This window comes from Mugil cephalus, chromosome 1, assembly GCF_022458985.1.
Source record: "Mugil cephalus isolate CIBA_MC_2020 chromosome 1, CIBA_Mcephalus_1.1, whole genome shotgun sequence".
NCBI classification, from domain to species: domain Eukaryota; kingdom Metazoa; phylum Chordata; class Actinopteri; order Mugiliformes; family Mugilidae; genus Mugil; species Mugil cephalus.
The window spans coordinates 25,844,939-25,863,688 of NC_061770.1; the positions used below are offsets into that span (position 1 = coordinate 25,844,939).

The following is an 18,750-nucleotide window of genomic DNA, read 5'->3' on the forward strand; positions in this document are numbered from 1 at the left end:
GAGCCGGTGGTATCGCTCAACCGTCCATTGATGCGTCAAGTTCAACCGCGAAACACAGAGATAGACCGGAAAGTCATATTTACTTTCGCAATAAGGCGTCTGCTTTTTTCTAGAAATACCTTTGGGTACACTTTTTCATACATAGTTGTCATTCAGTATGAAATTATTTCTTAAAGGATGAAGTCTAACATCTAAATATTTCCATACATTTGTGTATGCAAAAAGATTATGTAAATTTTATTTTACGGCGAAAGTTCCGCCAGGAAGTTCCGTTTGTGTTCTTGTGCTTAGCCTGACTCGAGTCTACGGTTACACGCAGGGCTCCACGGACCCACGCTCCATTCATCCCTGCGTCTTTATTTACCGGTGAAAGCTACTCGGCTGGCTCCGTAGTGTCCAGGCAGAGAGAGGCAATGTCAGGCTCAACCTCCCCGCCTCCCGCGGCGGAGGCTGTGGGGACCGAGAGCTGTTTCCCCCCCGGATACAAACCCTTTAGACCCGAGGAGCACGGCCTGGAGCGCGGGTTCCGTCTCACGTCCTTCTCGGACCTGAAGGGATGAGGCTGCAAGGTCCCGCAGGAGGCTCTGCTCAAACTCCTGGCGGGACTGGAGCCGGACCGGGGCGACGGGACGGGGAAGGCCGGAGACCAAGCTTCGGAGTTCGGCCAACAGTTGCCTGGGCCCCGACTCGGTAATGAACTAGAAGTTAGCAGAGCTAGCCTCTGTGCTACATCCACTAGTGCTTAGCTTAAGGTTTTCCGGATTTATGAGATACAAAAGGAGTGAAATGTTATCACGGTAGAACTAAGACACGGGGACAAATACTGTTTAATTTATGTTGACATGTGTATTCGTATTTAAACATAGTTAAACTGCTGTGTCTGTAACGTCAGTAGCATCGCTACCGGTTACCGTAGTAGCTGTAGTGCGCGCGCAACCTGATCACCAGTGGAGGGCGGATCGATCCCCATCGATAATCTCGTTACCAAACGGGATATCGATCTTATCACGTTAGAATCAATCATCATCGACGCCACCTTTGGTACCGATACTACGTTGGTATCGGTTCAGTTTCTCTCTTGTAATTGTAGTTTTTGAACACACGAAAAAATAATTTTTTATTTGTTCTCAGATAATAATTTTGTGTTGTTTCTGAACAAAAACTTATTGTAATATGTCCGTGAGGTTCTCGGTTATCCAACTCATGGTTAGTGTTGGAAAGGTGTTTAAAAAAAACAAAACAAAAAGCAACCGGACTGGTTGAGTTCAGGCTCTACAACTTTCCTTTCTTCAACCGTCTTTTGGTTTTATTGTGATAATAGCGGATTTTTTGTTTACTCATAAACTTTGCCCCAATTGTAGTTGATTAATAATCCAAAAGGAAAATCACAAAAACACTTAAAGTGTTAAAGTTATTTCGGGTTTAGATTTACATGCAGCCACCCTCATTATTAAAAAGTACTGATATCGGCGATACTCGGCTTATATGTACTTGGTATCGAACGCCATTAAACTGGCGCTTCATATCCGCCTACCGTAATAACCGCTGTCGAAGTCTACGCGCAACATTTTTTTCTATCTTATTCATAAAACGCTAAAAGTTTATTTTTATTGTACGTTAATGTCAAATTCTCTAACATATAAACGGCTAATGGTGCTAAGTTATACGCTGTCTACAGCCTATATAATTAAAAACACTAGAAAGCAGCTAACATAGTGTTGATGAGGAGGAAGTTGTGTTAACTGCCAGGTATGAATCAGCAGAAACTCTCTGATACTTTGAGGGCGAAGTTCAAGCTCATAGTCAAACATTTATTCTGGTTAATGGGTTTATTTTTCCCTCCTGTTCATGTAGAAACCAGTTCAAGTGTGATGTATTAACTTCTATAGGTTCAACAAGCAAACATTACACAAACAGCAACTCCCTCATTAACATATTACAACACAAAATAAAATTAAACACACAACCAACTTCTCTCCAGCAGCTGAAGTTGAACAAAGTAAATAAATAAATAAAAATAGAATAATAATATACACATATACATTGCACCATTTAACAACTCAGCTGTCAGCAGTAAATTATATAATTTTCTCACATGGATGTTTTCTGATCTTTTTTTTTTTTGTGATGCATTTTTAATTTCTCTTTATTTGGGATTAGTGCGACTTAAGAACTATAAAAACTAAGCATCGTCTTTGAACAGGAAGTCGGTTTTGGAAAATAGTTATGTGCTCATGTGTGGACGCTGGGTTTTATTTCACTCGACATTATAATAAAGTCACTAATATGTAAAAAAAAATATAAAACTGTTCATTTTCATGATGCTGGTTTGTTTTTCAGAGTAATTTTATTTTGTGTTTTTTTTTTCTGTTTCTTGTTTTTCTTGTTGTTCAGACTCAAACAAGGACATTTGAAACAATAAAAGAAAAAAATCAGAAAAACTGAAATAAACAAAATAAAATATAAATAAATTAATCAGGAAAAAAAAGACAAGATAAAGATACTTAGAAAAACAGGAAAATTTTACTCTGAAAAATAAACCAATAAAATAAATAAATTACTGAGAAAAATGGAAATAATTAGCCCAAAAAAAACCCAAAAAAAAACATAAGTTATTTACGCTTCTGTAACAAATAAACAAGTTTCAGCTGTAAAAATTTGCTGAGATTTTGTACCTTGTCCAGTTAAACTTATCGTCCCCGTATGAGGACGCAGGGTCTCAGCAGGTTTAATACTGTTGAAGCAAAGAAATCTCAGCTTTCAAAGCTTTATTAACCTTTAAAGTAGTGGAAGTAATTAAAATAAGCTAAGAGTTGAATTGTGTGCTTGTGTTTCCAGGTGTGGGGATGGACTGTTGTGTGATTCCTCTCAGACATGGAGGACTGTCGCTGGTCCAGACCACAGATTTCTTTTACCCCCTGGTGGAGGATCCGTACATGATGGTGAGGCACTGGTTGTTTTTTCTTATTTTTTTAAGGGAGTGGATGGAGGGGGAGACAAAGGTTAAATAATAAATAAATAATCACAGTGCCACCTAGTGTTCAGGTGTTGTTACTACAGAGTGAGCTCCTCTAAACCTTAAGCCTTAAAAAGTAAATGTCCTTCGTGTCCTCTGTCTGTCTCCGTCCCTCTCAGGGCAGGATAGCCTGCGCTAACGTCCTCAGCGACCTCTACGCCATGGGCATCACCGAGTGCGACAACATGCTGATGCTGCTGAGCGTCAGCCAGAAGATGAACGACAAGGTAGCGTCAGCGGCGCTGATTCAGATTCAGCCTGATTCAGAAAAACCTGCCGCTTCCTTCATCCTCATATTAGAATTATTTCCACAGGGTTTTTACAGAGAGTCTTAATAATCCCTTGAAAAGACTTAAATACGAGCATATTTTGCAGTTTAGGTCTTAAACGACATGTAGTTTAAGTCTTAAATCCACTTCATTTGCAGTTTGATTCCATCTGGGTCAACAAATGCTGCAATTTTCTTCAGGTTTATTGATTTTTGAACTTGTTATTTTTTTTATTCCTCCAGAACAAAACCACTTAGAGAGATTCTGTTCTTTTGTGACAGAAACTTCAGAGTCTTGGTTTTAAAAAGAGACTAAGACCATGAATGAGCTCCAACATGTTCATTAATAGCGTTCAGTTACTTTGGCTACGTCCTAAATAGGGTTTTTTTTGTTGTTGTTGTTGTTGCAAAATGTCTGGAATGATAAGAGGATAAATTTAATCCATAATGGTCTTAAAAAGGTCTTAAAATGTCACTTGTTCAAACCTGCAGGTCCCTGTTGTAACGTCTCATGAGACTTGAGGTTTTGTGGGTCAGTATAAACAGCCCTGATCTGAAATGTGTTGTTTACTGATAACTGGACTCTTAATAAGGGAACTTGGTTGGTTGGTTTCTTAAAGCAGTGAACGGTTTGACTGTTTTACGGGTTTTATTATTAAAAAAACAGAAAAAACATCCGACTTCAGATTATGTCTCTTAAAAGTTTTTGCAAAAATCTGCAAAAACAAAAGACAAAAATGTAAACATGAGGATGTGAGTGAAGTCCAGAAAGTTGATCCTCTTCTTTTCGTCCTCTTTGCGTCAGGACCGTGAGCGCGTGATGCCGCTGATGATTCGAGGGTTTCGCGACGCGGCCGAGGAGGGAGGGACGTCTGTGACGGGCGGACAGACCGTGATCAACCCCTGGATCATCGTCGGAGGCGTCGCGTCGGTCGTCTGTCAGCCCAACGAGTTCATCATGTGAGTCCTCTGTCTCTAAAACATCAGACCTGATCATCTAAAGAACGTTTGAACTATGAATCCTTACATTTAAGTTTCCAAACGCAGAACTACAGCAACTCTGGTTCAGATCATATGACTGAAAACAACTAAACCTCGCTTGTATAACTGGTCCATGGACCTTTGGTGGTTTCTGCTCCGTCTCCTCCTTCGTTTACAGTCTTTCTTCCGTCACCTCTGGAATAATAAACGTTCCCTTATGTTTCCAGGCCTGATGGAGCCGTACCCGGCGACGTCCTGGTTCTAACGAAACCTCTGGGGACTCAGGTGGCTGTGAACGCCCACCAGTGGCTCGATCAGGTCGGTTCATCCTCGTCTCCACGGGAAAAGCTAAATAAATAACGTAATTAATGAGCCGGTGTTAGAGGGACGAGGCTCAGGGTTCCTACACAAGTATGGAAAATGAATACGTCATGTTTCCAAGACTGTTCAGTTTTCTAAAACATGAACTTATCTAAAAAAAAACAACAACGACAAAAGAATGTTTCAGCTAAAATGTTTGTGTGAAAGCAGAGTCTCTACATAGATGATCATAAATGATTCATGTGCTACTATAAATATGAATTTATCTGGGTTTGTTCTTAACATATGAGCTACGTCACCTAAGCTCTAATCATGACACGACAGCACAAATATATATATATTTATATTCATAAAAATGAAAGTAAAAAGAATCCCTGGCATCAACGTGTTTGTTTCCGTCTCTCCAGCCTGAACGGTGGAACAAGATCAAGCTGGTCGTCACCAAAGAGGAAGTCAAAGAGGCCTATCAGGAAGCCATGTTCTCCATGGCAACGCTCAACCGCACAGGTACGAAACCTCATCCTCACCCGGACGTCATTTATTTATTTATTTATTTATTCAGGGAAATGAGCCAATGTTACATGTCAGTGACGTAGATGCACTTCTGTTAATGTGAGGTTCATGTAATGAGAAAGTTTTTTTGTGTTGTTCGCTCCTAGTTTCTAGTTTTTTTTCTGTTGTTCGGAAAATTACCTCATATACCTCATATATTCTGTCTTTTTACTTCGTACATTAATAGGTTTTGTGTTGGAAACCAGAGAGAAATAACCACTGCTCCTCTAATGGAGCGATGACTAAATAAATAAATAAGTGTAATATTTCTGACGCTTTGAGTCATTTTTATGGAGAAATGTAATGAGAAAGTTTTTTGTGTTGTTCGCTGCTAGTTTCTAGTTTTTTTCTGTTGTTCGGAAAATTACCTCATATACCTCATATATTCTGTCCTTTTCCCTAGTACATTAATAGGTTCTGTGTTGAAAACAACCACTGCTCCTCTAATGGAGCGATGACTAAATAAACAAGTGTAATATTTCTGACGCTTTGAGTCATTTTCATGCAGAAATGTAGAACTTTATTCATTTATTCAGAGACGTTTGGAGTCTAACTCTGACGTTAATCTTCTCGTGTCGTCTCCAGCGGCCGGTCTGATGCACAAGTTCCAGGCTCACGCCGCCACCGACGTGACGGGCTTCGGGTTGTTGGGCCACGCGAACAACCTGGCGGCGCAGCAGAGGAACGAGGTGGCGTTCGTCATCCACAACCTCCCCATCATCGCCAAGATGACGGCCGTCAGCAAAGCCTGCGGGAACATCTTCAACCTGGTGCAGGGGACGTCGGCGGAGACGTCTGGTACGTCATTAAAAACCGTTTCAGACGTTTTTTTAACGGATTCAACAGAGCTATAATGCACAAAACGCCAAATAAACGTTTTAGTTTTTTTATTTCATTCATTGATCAAAGTAAAACTGTTCAATATGAACACAAACGGAGCAGAAAGAAGAAGAATCTGATATAATCTTTACCCCGAGAATCAGTTTACAAAGAACAAACAACACAATAAGCAGCAAAATAATGAGAATAATGAAATAAAAGACACGTTTCCATTTTAGTTCCCAAGATACAATTCTATTAAACAAAAAAGGAAACTTGATCTTTCATATTGATTGAATATTAAAACTATTCTGTCTCTTCTTCGAGCATCATAAGGTCGACATGACATTTCACTGACACACACATGTTTGTTTTTATGCAAAATATATGAAACAAAGTGAAACTACTAAGAAATATACAACAGATAATAAAAATAAGCTTCAGGTGAGAATCCTTCCATCCTGAATCTATGTCAACCAACGCTCCACCGTGGAAAACATTCGGTTTCTTCAGTTTTTATCCACAAACTCAAAATAAATTAAACAAAAAGTGTGATTCAAAAGGATTTGAGTTATTATCAGTAGTTAAATACTGGAAAACAAACTCTCTTTTGTCCCCAATACAAGAAAATCCAGATCTCGTATAATCTGTGTTAAATTAGCAGATGTAAACAAACTTTGTGGATCTTCTTCTATGGTGTGAACACAAACTTACTGCCACCTACTGGTAAGTGAATCGATGACACTTTCTAATCTGCGTAGAAAAGCAGAAAACCTGAATATCCCGATAAAAAAGAACAGGAAACAAAACCCTCTCAAATATGATTTCTATGCTCTTATAAGGTGGTTTTTCCAGACGTATCAATATAATATAAATATAAATATAATATAAAACACTTCCCCATCACTAGAGATGATGCAGGGGGTCATGTGACCAGTTCATTTAAAGTCCATCTTCCTCAAAGCGAAGCATCAAACCTCCAGATCAGAGCGACGAAGCTAAAAATACTGCAGTTCATCTAGTGGCCACTAGAGGCTCCACAAGGGAACGATCCCCATAGACGCCCATGTTAAAAAGACCAACTTTACAGCATTATTAAATAGTTAATTTCACTATTCATGACAACTTTATTTTCTAACTCATTAGTTAATTTTTTATTAAGGCTTAAAATTCGGCACAATTAAGGGCGTTCCCGCATTGAGTGACAGGCGAGGAGTTAGGTGGGCGGGGCTTAACGTCCATATTTAGAGTATCTGAGCATGGGCGGAGTAAAGCTCATCCAACATGGCGACCGCAGGCTCCGCCCACTTCAGGCGTCATTTCTTAGGTTCACGATGGGTTTGTCCACAGTAGAAACAGTCGACGGTAAAAGTGAAGTCTCGAGAATTATGGGATGTCATGTAAAGACGAGACTTTGACAGTTGAAACTTGAAATTTCAGAGCTACCGCTTTTATTTTGAATCCTCACTCCTGTCCTTTGTTTTCTCGTAGGCGGCCTCCTGGTGTGTCTGCCCAGAGAACAGGCGGCTAAGTTCTGCTCGGAGATGAAGAGCCAGAGCTCGGCGGCCGGAGGTCAGGGGGCGGCCGGCGGCGCCTGGATCATCGGCATCGTGGAGAAGGGCGACCGCCGCGCCCGCATCATCGACAAGCCTCGCATCATCGAGGTGCCGCCGCGGGGGAGTCTGGCCGCCAACCAGGACAACAGCTCCACCAGCCCCGACCCCACCCCCAATTTATCATAGTCGCCCACTGTCTGTGTGTGTGTGTCTGTGTGTGTCTGTGTGTGTGTGTGCGTTTAAAAGTCTCAAAGCTGTCCAATCAGAAACCCTCACTTTTTTTTTTATTATTATTATTATTTGGGTCCATCTCCCTTCCCGCTCCTAATCCACGTGGCTTCATAATTTATTTGAAAGCAAAAAAAAGAAAAGACTTTCAATTTTTAAAAAAAAAATGACTCTAAAACATTTCGTGCTTGATTCAAAGATGGAATCAGAGCGTCTGATATCGTTCGTGGTGATTTATTTCCTGTTTGTTTTTGTTCGTTCTAGGGCTCAGTGGGTGACTTTAAATGTGTTTTATGTTGATGAATGTATCACGGTTCATTGGTCCCGGCGCCTGGTCCTGCCCCCCCCCCCTCGGAGGAAGGCTTGAGCAGCTTCCTCCCGGTTCCAGGTGTGGGCAGCGTCCAGGACGTCCTCCTCCTCCTCCTCCTCCTCCTCCTCCTCCTCCTCCTCCTCCTCCTCCTCCTCCGGTGCCGAGTCCCTCCCCCCGCGTTCCTTGTTCATGAAGCTCTGCCTGATAAACTCCGGCGCTCGGGGCCGGGCAGAGCGGATGTTTGCTCTGGATCGGGGGTCGGACTCAGAGCGGCGGAGGCTCTGAAGATGTCTGTATGTTTTAGAGATGCTTTTCACAATCAATAAAATCAACATCAACTCAGACCAACACGCTGGTTCGGTGTCATGTGAGAAAAAAAAACGTAAGTGTTTGACCCAAAGTGGTTTTCCAGTCAGATAATAACACATGTGAAACGAAGAATAAAATAATACGAGTAGAGTGGGTTAAACACAGTGGAGCCTTTATGGGTTAATTTAAGATCGAGAATTACGTTTATTTATTCAGCTATTACTCAGATCGTCCTGCTCCACTAATGAGGAATGGAAACGTAATAGACCAGAGGGCAAATGAAGCAGATTTAAAACTCGCCTAAATGTCAAAATAAGTTTATTTATCCTTCAGAAAACCATATTTGGGAAAAACATTTCCTCTTCGTTTTTGGCTGTTTGTGAATGTGGCACAAATTATTTTTGTAACAAAGTCAAATTTTTTACACAAAATATGAAATTCAACACTGGGAAAAAAAGATTATCACCAAAAACATCTTGACTTTTTTTCTGCATAAATCTCTTAAACCACTTTTTACAAATCTACCAAAAATTCAGTAATTTTTAGGAAGTTTAACCTTTAAATGCCAGTTTGCTTAATTTAAGTCACTATTGTTTTTGTTTTTTTGTTTTGTTTCAATGAAAAAAAAACAAGAAAAATTAGCTATTTTCCATAAAACTAGGGCAATTTTGTTAAACAATCTTGGATATGACCAAGATTATCTGAAACATTTTTAGTTTTTATGTAGCATCAGATTTACAATTTACTTCCCTGTTGTGTCAATGGCAGCAAAAATGTCCCATTGACTTCCATTGAAACTACATTTATTAATCTCTCAGTAATTCTGGATTTTCCTTATTTTTTCTACTTCGTCTAAGCCTTAAATTTAGTCCATAATCGTCTTCAATTGTCTTAAATTTCACAGGAACCCTGGACCGATCTAAAAGCAAGAGTGAAAAGGCAGCACTTTAAATGAGCTTTACATAGAGTTTACATATCCTGCCTTTAACTGCCTTTAGTTGCTAAATGTTCTCCCATCTAATTCTTTTCAATGTTTTTTTTTTGCCCTTTTCAGCCCATTTTCTGCCTCTGTCCCAACTTTTTTGAGTCCTGTTGCAATATGAATATTCTATCGTAAGTAAAATATTGTCTCAAGAAATTTTAAAGTTAATGCATTTTGTTTATATCCTTAAAAAAACCAAAAAACAAATGTCCCGACTCTTCTGGAAATGAGTATGGAATATTTCTGATGGTTGTGATTAGCGTGAACAAATATTTTTCTGTAATTGCAGCCTAGAAGATGTGGAATGAGTCAGTCCTGTATACGAGGAGCTGCGGTAATAAAACCGGGAGGTTATGAGAGATCAGAGATAAAAAATTAAAAAAAATAAAAAATATTTGACGTCATTCAGACGATCAAAGAGGTTTTGAAGTGAACTCAGTCTGGTCTAAACCGTAAGTAAAATTATGTGTCGTCTGCATAGCAAGGAATATTGGAAGTCGTATTTGCTTTTGAAGATAAAGTCGAGTGGAAGAACATGTAAGGAAAAAAAGAAGAGGCCCTAAACCTGAACCTTGAGGGACACCACATCTGATGGGAACAGGAGGTGAAGAGCTGCTGAATGTAGCCTCCCTATAGAAAGAAATAAGTTAATAATTAAATGTGTTTACGCTGCCTCCTTCTGGCAGACACAGAATCCTGCCTCTGTATTTCACACCAGACTTTTAGAGTAAAAAAAACACGAGTTCAACAAGATGAAGAGGAAATAATTCGAGTTGTGTCTGGGCTAATGCCGATAGCCTGTTAGCACGACATGGAGGAATATTCTGCTCCAGAGACACAATTACTCAGGTTATTCTCAAGTAAACATGCAGCTTCCTCGATCCCTTTCTCTTTGTATTAAACTGAACACCTTTAATATTATTTTAACATGTTAAAAAAGTTCTCTACGAAAATATTTAGAGATTTTAGATTAATTAATTGGGTTATTTTGAAATGAAACGGCAGGAAAAAGGTTTTCACTGCCTCAAAAAAATACAATTCTTTGTGTGCGTTTTTTTCTGAGATATTTGAACACATTCACAAAATCATATGTACAGATTTATTATTAATTCATATGGTACAGAGGTTGTTATTAACGAGTGGAGACACTACAGCAGAAAAAAAAATATTAAGTTAAAATACTGATAAAATAATCCCACCTTCCTAAAATACAACTATTTTCTTACTATATTAAACTGAATGAATTTAGGGCGTTTTTAACATGTTAAAACAGAGAAAAATATAATTTCTCAATGTTTTCTGACAGGTATAGATTTATTATTAATCAATCTTATTTCTATTTTATTTATTATTATTATTCTGGTAGATTTTTTTTAACTTTTGTTTTATATTAGTAGAATTTTTCTTATATTTTCTTTTTACTTTATCTTACTAGATTTTTACTTTTATTTTATTCTGCTAAAATTTTGTTATATTTTATTTTATCTTACTAGATTTTTACTTATATTTTATTTTATTGGGTTTTTATTTTATCTTAATAAATTTTACTTGTATTTTCTTGTATTTTAGTATATATATATATATTTTTTTTACTTATTTTACCAGATTTTTGCTTATATTTTCTTTTATTATTTTATTTCTTTTTACTAAAGTCGCTGTGGCGGGATAAAGGTTTGAATTAACTCGTCTCCATCAGAGATTTTTAATTAATCAAACTCGTCTTTAATGTTCGTCCCGATCTGATCTTTAATAAACTGTGGAATCATTAAGTCTTTTCTTTGTCTGAGTCAAGTGAACGTTTTCCACACAGCGGACATGTTTAGTCACATGACCTGGTTTCTTCTTCTTCTTCTTCTTCTTCTTCTTTTGCAGCTTTGACGTTGGCCAACCACCATTAAAACAAAAGAAGAAGAAGTTTTGACGCTACAGAGATTTGGTTTTAAATAAAAACAAAAAATAAAAGTGACTGAAGTCTTATATGTTCATTATTTTTTAAATAAACGTGAACGTCTCTAACTAGTAATAAACTTTAACTTTTATTTAACTTGTATCTAATGTTGGACGAAGTTTAGGTTTAAATGGAAACATCTTCAGAAACGAGTCCAGTTCTTTAGCTTGTTTTATTGATTTATTTATTAGTTTAATGACCAGGACTGAGAACAAACTTTGAACAAACACAGAGGATGACGGTTTAAAGATGTTTATTAGAATATATTCTTTATATCTGAATAAAATCACAGTGGCGCGGGTGAACCCTCGCTGTGGCTCTGGGTGTCATTGGGTGTCATTCTTGGCTGACACGAAATTCCCGGTTGCGTTTAAAAAGTCGCCAGCAATCCGGGAGAAAACGTGTCATTGAGGAAAGAAACACCAGCGTCGGACGCGTCCGTGCGTCCACGGATCACACGACAACACGACACTTTAAAAACCTCAGCATTTTATTATCCTCTGGCTTTCGTTTTCTCTCTGACGAAGAAACTTAAACCGAAGCCACTTTTCTTTCTGTTCCTCCTCCTGCTGCTGTTTCTAAACCTTTAACCGAACAATAAAGACACAGAATGAGCTGCAGACACGGAGGATGAAAGACACGAGGGGATGAAGGGATGAAGGAAGTGTTGTGCGTCGTGGGATGGAAACGGACGCCATAACCAGCTGGGGCCTCTGGATCACAGCTGCATTATGGGTTCCGTTACAATCCCACCCACAAAAACACGGAGCACGAGGCCGCGGCGTCCACGCGCCTGTGGAGAAACAAGGAAAAAGTCACTTTTAAAAAAAAAAACCTAATGATTCTGCACAGTTTACGACTGTTAAGTGTTATTTGCGTGAGAAAATGTAAAAAAAAAAAAAGTGAGAAGTGACGCTGACTTCCTCTGACTCATTCGGTTCTGTTTTTTTTTCCTTTCACACGATCAGAAAAGCTTCGCTTCATCCAACTACAGCTGATTTTAATGGAAACGTGACACATGACATGCAAAGAAGAGGAAAACCACTTTTATGTGTTTGCTTTGTTTAACTTTTACCTCTACGACTGAGATTTATTTTACTGGATTTTTACTTGTGTTTTATTTTTATTTTATTTTACTAGATTTTTACTTGTTTTATTTTTATTTAGTTTCACTGGATTTTTACTTTTATTTTTATTTTATTTTATTTTATTTTACTAGATTTTTGTATATAATTTGTTTTTATTTTAAGATTTTTACTCATATTTTATTTTTATATTTTCTTAAGTTTTTTACTTTTACTAGATTTTTACTTTTATTTTATTTTACTAGATTTTTACTTGTGTTTTATTTTTATTTAGTTTCACTAGATTTTTACTTTTACTATATTTTTACTTTTATTTTATTTTACTAGATTTTTACTTGTGTTTTATTTTTATTTAGTTTCACTAGATTTTTATTTTTATTTTTATTTTATTTTATTAGATTTTTGCATATAATTTGTTTTTATTTTAAGATTTTTACTCATATTTTATTTTTATTTTTTCTTAAGTTTTTTTACTTTATTTTATTTTACTAGATTTTTACATACATGTTATTGTTATTTTGTTTTACTAGATTTTACATATATTTTAGCTTTATATTTTATTATTCTTACACTTGTGCAACATATTTCCCATCGTTCATGAGGCTGTTCTCCAAGATAAATACTCTTTTATTTATTTTATTTTTTTTACCTTGTCTCTCCGCTGCGTTATGCAAAGCCGTGGCCTTAACCAGGAAGTTATTGTCTTTTATTGCTATCAGAAGCAGGATTCTCAGTAAAGAATTTTTCAGGAATTATACCCAGAATAGAAAGTTACGGTTACAAAGAGAAATTAATACCCAGAACCCGTTTAATTTACCTTTGAACTTTTCTCCAGAAATCCTGTATTTCTGGGGCAGAGCCAGGATTTATGAGTGAAGTCAGCTCCGCTCCAGACTTCCTTCTGCATAGCTCAGATGTATCACTGCATAGTGACGTAATTACTGGAGGGTTAGAATAATGCACTAGATTTATTTTATTTTATTTTTTACTAGATTTTTATTTTACTAGATTTTTACATATATTTTATTTTATTTTGCTAGATTCTTACTTAAATTTTATTTTCATTTCATTTTTACTAGATTATGAAATTGCATAAAATTTGCGAAAAATGCAAATAAGCAGGAATCGCTGGAAGTAAATGGCAAAGCAGCTGAACCTTTACAATTTAAAACATGTTAAATGCTACGATACAAAAAGGAGCTGAAATTAACCAAGTTTTTTACTAGTTTATTGAAACCAAACCCTTCAGTTTCTATCTAGTTTTCAAACAGAAATCACATTTATATTTAAAAAATAACAAAACTAAAGATCTTTTGTAGCTGTGGCCCAAGAAGGAAGTGAAGCACTGGTCAAAAAAATGAGAAACATTTTATCTCTTTATCTGCTGCTTGTCGTGTTGACGCTTGGTCTAGAAAAACCTGTTGCGTTTTATCAGAGGGGAAAAAGAAAGCATAGAAAGAAGGAGGGGGCACGTGAGGTCAGCCTGACGAGGAAGAGGACGAAAGAGCTGGAAAGGAAAAAGTTTTAAGGAAGAGCTTCAAATCTTACAGCTCGATTCATTTCAAGCAGCTTTAAAGCTTCAAATAACACGAAGGTTTAATGAAACCAAAGTGATAAACACAAGAGAAACACTTTCAGTTTGTTATCTTGACGTAAAACCTCGATAAGAAATCAAAAAAAAAAAAAACAAGCTGTTTTAGTTTTATGAACATTAAAAGGAGAATGAACAAGAGTCTGTTAAAATCAATGGATTTTACACAGAAAAACAATGAATAAACTTGAAGTGAATGAAAAGAGAAATGAGGGAGGGACATGAGGGATCAGAAACAAAGCCAGCAGAGTGGAGGCAAAGTGAAAGTAGAAAAAGCAGCAACTGCTCGAGCTCCTGCAACGAATAAACAACAAAGAAGAAGAAGAAGAAGAAGAAGTTTGTGATAAAAGGATAAAATAATAAGACACGACTCACCCCGAGTCTCACGGCCGAGCGTCGTCTCCCGAGTGCAGATAGTTCCAGACTTCCTCTTTAAATACTCCCAGAGATTCATTTCACTTTCACTTCTCCAGATCAGAACAAGCTCCTCCCCCTCCCCCCCTCCTCCCTCCCCCTCCCTCCCTCCCCCCTCATTAACATGAAGCTTCTCACATCCAGCATTAGCTTAATAATAACTCTGTTTTCATAGTTTTTGTTATGTTTTTGTTCTATTTCACTGTGTTTTCATAGTTTTTGTTCTATTTCACTGTGTTTTCATAGTTTTTGTTCTATTTCACTGTGTTTTCATAGTTTTTGTTCTATTTCACTGTGTTTTCATAGTTTTTGTTCTATTTCACTGTGTTTTCGTAGTTTTTGTTGTTGTTGTTGTTCTATTTCACTGTGTTTTAGTAGTTTTTGATCTATTTCACTGTGTTTTCGTAGTTTTTGTTGTTGTTGTTGTTCTATTTCACTGTGTTTTCATAGTTTTTGTTCTATTTCACTGTGTTTTCATACTTTTTGTTGTTGTTGTTGTTCTATTTCACTGTGTTTTCATAGTTTTTGTTCTATTTCACTGTGTTTTCGTAGTTTTTGTTGTTGTTGTTGTTCTATTTCACTGTGTTTTCATAGTTTTTGTTCTATTTCACTGTGTTTTCATACTTTTTGTTGTTGTTGTTGTTCTATTTCACTGTGTTTTCATACTTTTTGTTGTTGTTGTTGTTCTATTTCACTGTGTTTTCATAGTTTTTGTTCTATTTCACTGTGTTTTCGTAGTTTTTGTTGTTGTTGTTGTTCTATTTCACTGTGTTTTCGTAGTTTTTGATCTATTTCACTGTGTTTTCGTAGTTTTTGTTGTTGTTGTTGTTCTATTTCACTGTGTTTTCATAGTTTTTTTGGAATAAAACTAAAAAAGTGACCAGAGACCCCGTTAACTCCACCGTCCTCGTGTCACAGGTGATACCAGGCGTCCAGGTCGGGTTAAGTTAGACTAAGTCTAACTTTCTGATAATTAAAGTAAGAACTGGACGTACTGACAAAAATGAGAAATAAATAAATGTAAATGAAAATTCACAAATGTAGGAGAAAGAATTAAATGCATTGCTAATATGCTAACATGCTAACAATTACCAAAACATCCCAATATTTCACAAATTAATTACATTTCTACGCGACATGGAGGTTTAATCACATTTATATCCTTCAGGACAATGAAGTTAACGTGTAAAAAGCCTGGACAATAAACTGGCCAGTTTATTAGGTACAGTAATGAATACGTTTTAGTACAACAGTCTGTGAAGCTGCTGATATCAAACATTAGTTTAATAAAAAGCTGTGAGAACTATTTCACTATATAAGAGACTAATTTAAACTTTTTGTTATTTAAAGTAAGAACTGGACGAACTGAGAAATAAATAAATGTAAAGTCAAACCTGTAGAGGAAGAATTAAATGCATTGCTAAATGCTAACATGTTAACAACAATTAAAAGTTAATGTTTTATAAATTAATTATGTTTCTCACAGTACAGAGACGTTTATATCCTTCGGTTCAATGTGGTTAATATGTAAAAACCTGTAAAAAGAAGAATCATTCAGATGTTTCATGTTGCTGAGGCCGTAATTCATGACAGACGCGTCTCCTCCTGTTGTTTCCTTCGACCTGGACACAGATTTAATTTAGTCGACGATGATATGAACTAAACATTAAAAACTAAATAAACTAAATATTAAAACTACAAAAACTCTGTTTGACAACACAATAAAAAAAAACATTTAGAATGAATTCACGAATGGACAAAATGAACATTAAAAAAACATTATTTAGGTTCTTACCAGGAAAAAGTAGTTTTAGATTCAAACTCTAGATTTAAATACAACAACATATAATAATAACGACAATAACTTGATGTGTGACTGAAAACCAAAATTCAAGACTCGTGATCAGTTTATTGAGGGAAATTATTAAGATTAAGATTCAGTTAAGATTAAATATATATATAAAACATTGACAAGATATAAGAATAAAATAAGAATGAGGTTTAAGTAAAATTTACACTAAAAAATGTTCAGTTCAATTCAGAAGATTTATTTATTTATTTATTTATTTTCAAGAAATACGTCCTTATTTTTAATCAGTAAAGCAGAATTTCTTTGAATAATAAAAAGGTCTAGTAATATTAAACAGGCTTAATAAACAGTTTAGAAAATATTAAATTAGATTGATGTCAAAGTTTTATTATCTATTTTATATTTATATATATTAAGTATATTATTACCTATAAACTCAACTGTTACTAGAGATATCTGACAAAAAATATTTCGTTGTAACTCATGTGTTATGACAAAGTTCTTCCTATTTATTCCATTTATGTAACATATAAATATAAACATTTATATTCTAGGATTTAAGGATTTTTATTTGTCGTTCACATCTGTAAGAACCATGAGCTGGAACGAACTTATACACTCAGGTAACTAACTATAACATAGACACAAGTAAACAGTATATGACACTAACAGCTGTGTCTAACATGATAAATAAAATAAGATAAATAACTATGGTAGAAAAAATAATAAAATAAGAATAAAAAATATTATACACATATAACAGGTCAGTTTAAAAATGTCTCCAAACATCAGCAGATGATCAAGTCCTGAACGTAGACAAAGAGAAACCGGATAAATACATTTAAATACGTTACTTTTCCATTAGATTATTCAGTAAAATTAGCCAAAGTCAAATGTGCAAAAGTAAAGTGCAGAAGATCAGTGCAGAACCAGGAAGTGGAGGAATAATTCTTTAATTCTCGTCTTCAGAGACCAGATCGAGTTCTTATCTGCTCGTTATCAGCAGCAGTAAAAGCAGAAGAAGCGATTAAAGGTGATGGATGATGGATGATGTGACACAGGTGTGAGACCAGCCGAGCGTAACCGGACCGACCCCCTCAGGACGTCTGCGTTTCAGCCTGGAAAGTCCGGTGGATCCAGAGCAGCACCTGGTCCTCCTCCCCGGAGACGAGGAGGAGGAGGAGGAGGAGGAGGAGGAGGAGGAGGAGACGGAGGAGGAGGACGAGGAGGAGGAGGAGGAGGAGGAGGAAGAGGAGCAGGAGGAGGGGCAGGAGGAGGAGGAGGAGGAGGAGGAGCAGGAGGAGGAAGGAGGAGGAGGAGGAGCAGGAGGAGCAGGAGGAGGAGGAAGAGGAGGAGCAGGAGGAGCAGGAGGAGGAGGAAGAGCAGGAGGATGAGGAAGGAGGAGGAGGAGGAGGAGCAGGAGGAGGAGGATGATGAAGGAGGAGGAGGAGCAGGAGGACGAGGAAGAGGAGGAAGAGGAGGAAGGAGAAGCAGGAGGAGGAGGAGGAGGAGGAGGAGGAGGAGGAGGAGGAAGGAGCTTCTTCTTCTTCGGCTTCGGGCCGAACGCTTTGTTCTCGGATGCTTCATCGTTTCAGTGAAGACACACAAACATTTTGCCTAAAAACGATTCAGCTAATTTCAGTCTCATGTTTCTCTCATAATTGTCACTAATTTACATTTTAACTCCTAATTTATTCACGTTTATGCCTAATTCTCACAGAACTAGTTTTATCTGGTAATTTGTAATAATCCGTGATCTTAATCCTGCGAGAATCGTCCATGTCTGTAATTTACTGAAGTAAAAATTACACCACAGACCTGAACCATAATTCACATAATATAAACGTCCTGAGATAAAACGAATCCATCACAAACCGTCCCCTCGTCTCTAAACCTCCTCAGACCTGAGCTTTTGTTTGTTTGTTTGCATTTTTAATTTCTCCGTTTGTCTTTATTTGGGATTATTAGGACCTAAGAACAGTAAAAACTAAGCACTGTCTTTGAACAGGAAGTAGTTTTTTGGAAAATGTATGACCTCATATGTGGACACGGGGATTATTTCACTCAGTATTATAATAAAGTTTCCAATATGTAACAAAATAGGTTAATTTTCACGTCTGAACGTTGCTGAGCAATAACAGAACTGCACATGATGAATTCCCAACATCCTCAATCGAGTATTTGCTAATTAGTTTAAGTTTTAGCTTCTTACTATTTGCCTGTAATATTAAATAAAGTTAATAAGCGTAAAAGAAAGAAGTTTAAACTGTAAAAATTTGATTTGTACATTTTCACACGTTTGTTACGAGACTTCGGCTTCAGAACGAATCCACTGTCGTGTTTTTACACCAACTAGTTCAGAGGATAAAAGTTTAAATGAAGCAGAATACGAAGATACAAACGTAAAACTTAACGTCCCCGTATGAGGACGCATATGTTTATAAAAATATATTTTATGATCTTGTATATTTTCAGTATTTCTCAGTATTTAATCCTCTCTTGTAAATATCTTTTTTGCACTACAGGCCAAATAAAAGATCATAGTTTCATGGGTATCAAA

At 36.7% G+C, this 18,750-nt stretch overlaps 1 protein-coding gene and 1 long non-coding RNA gene across 2 annotated transcripts; one reads left to right on the forward strand and one right to left on the reverse strand.

The window, feature by feature from the left end:
- Positions 1-279: 279 nt before the first annotated feature.
- Positions 280-8,399, forward strand: sephs3 (selenophosphate synthetase 3). Its single transcript, XM_047609090.1, has 8 exons — positions 280-690; positions 2,839-2,942; positions 3,136-3,243; positions 4,090-4,244; positions 4,493-4,583; positions 4,994-5,093; positions 5,724-5,936; positions 7,449-8,399. The coding sequence occupies exons 1-8, from the start codon at positions 414-416 to the stop codon at positions 7,697-7,699; spliced, it is 1,299 nt and encodes a 432-aa protein (XP_047465046.1). The 5' UTR covers positions 280-413; the 3' UTR covers positions 7,700-8,399.
- A 3,127-nt stretch (positions 8,400-11,526) lies between these two features.
- Positions 11,527-14,391, reverse strand: LOC125018090. The gene is made up of 2 exons (XR_007113918.1): positions 14,342-14,391; positions 11,527-12,083 (listed from the first exon to the last, which is right to left on the reverse strand). It is a non-coding gene; the product is annotated as an uncharacterized LOC125018090 (long non-coding RNA).
- Positions 14,392-18,750: the final 4,359 nt, after the last annotated feature.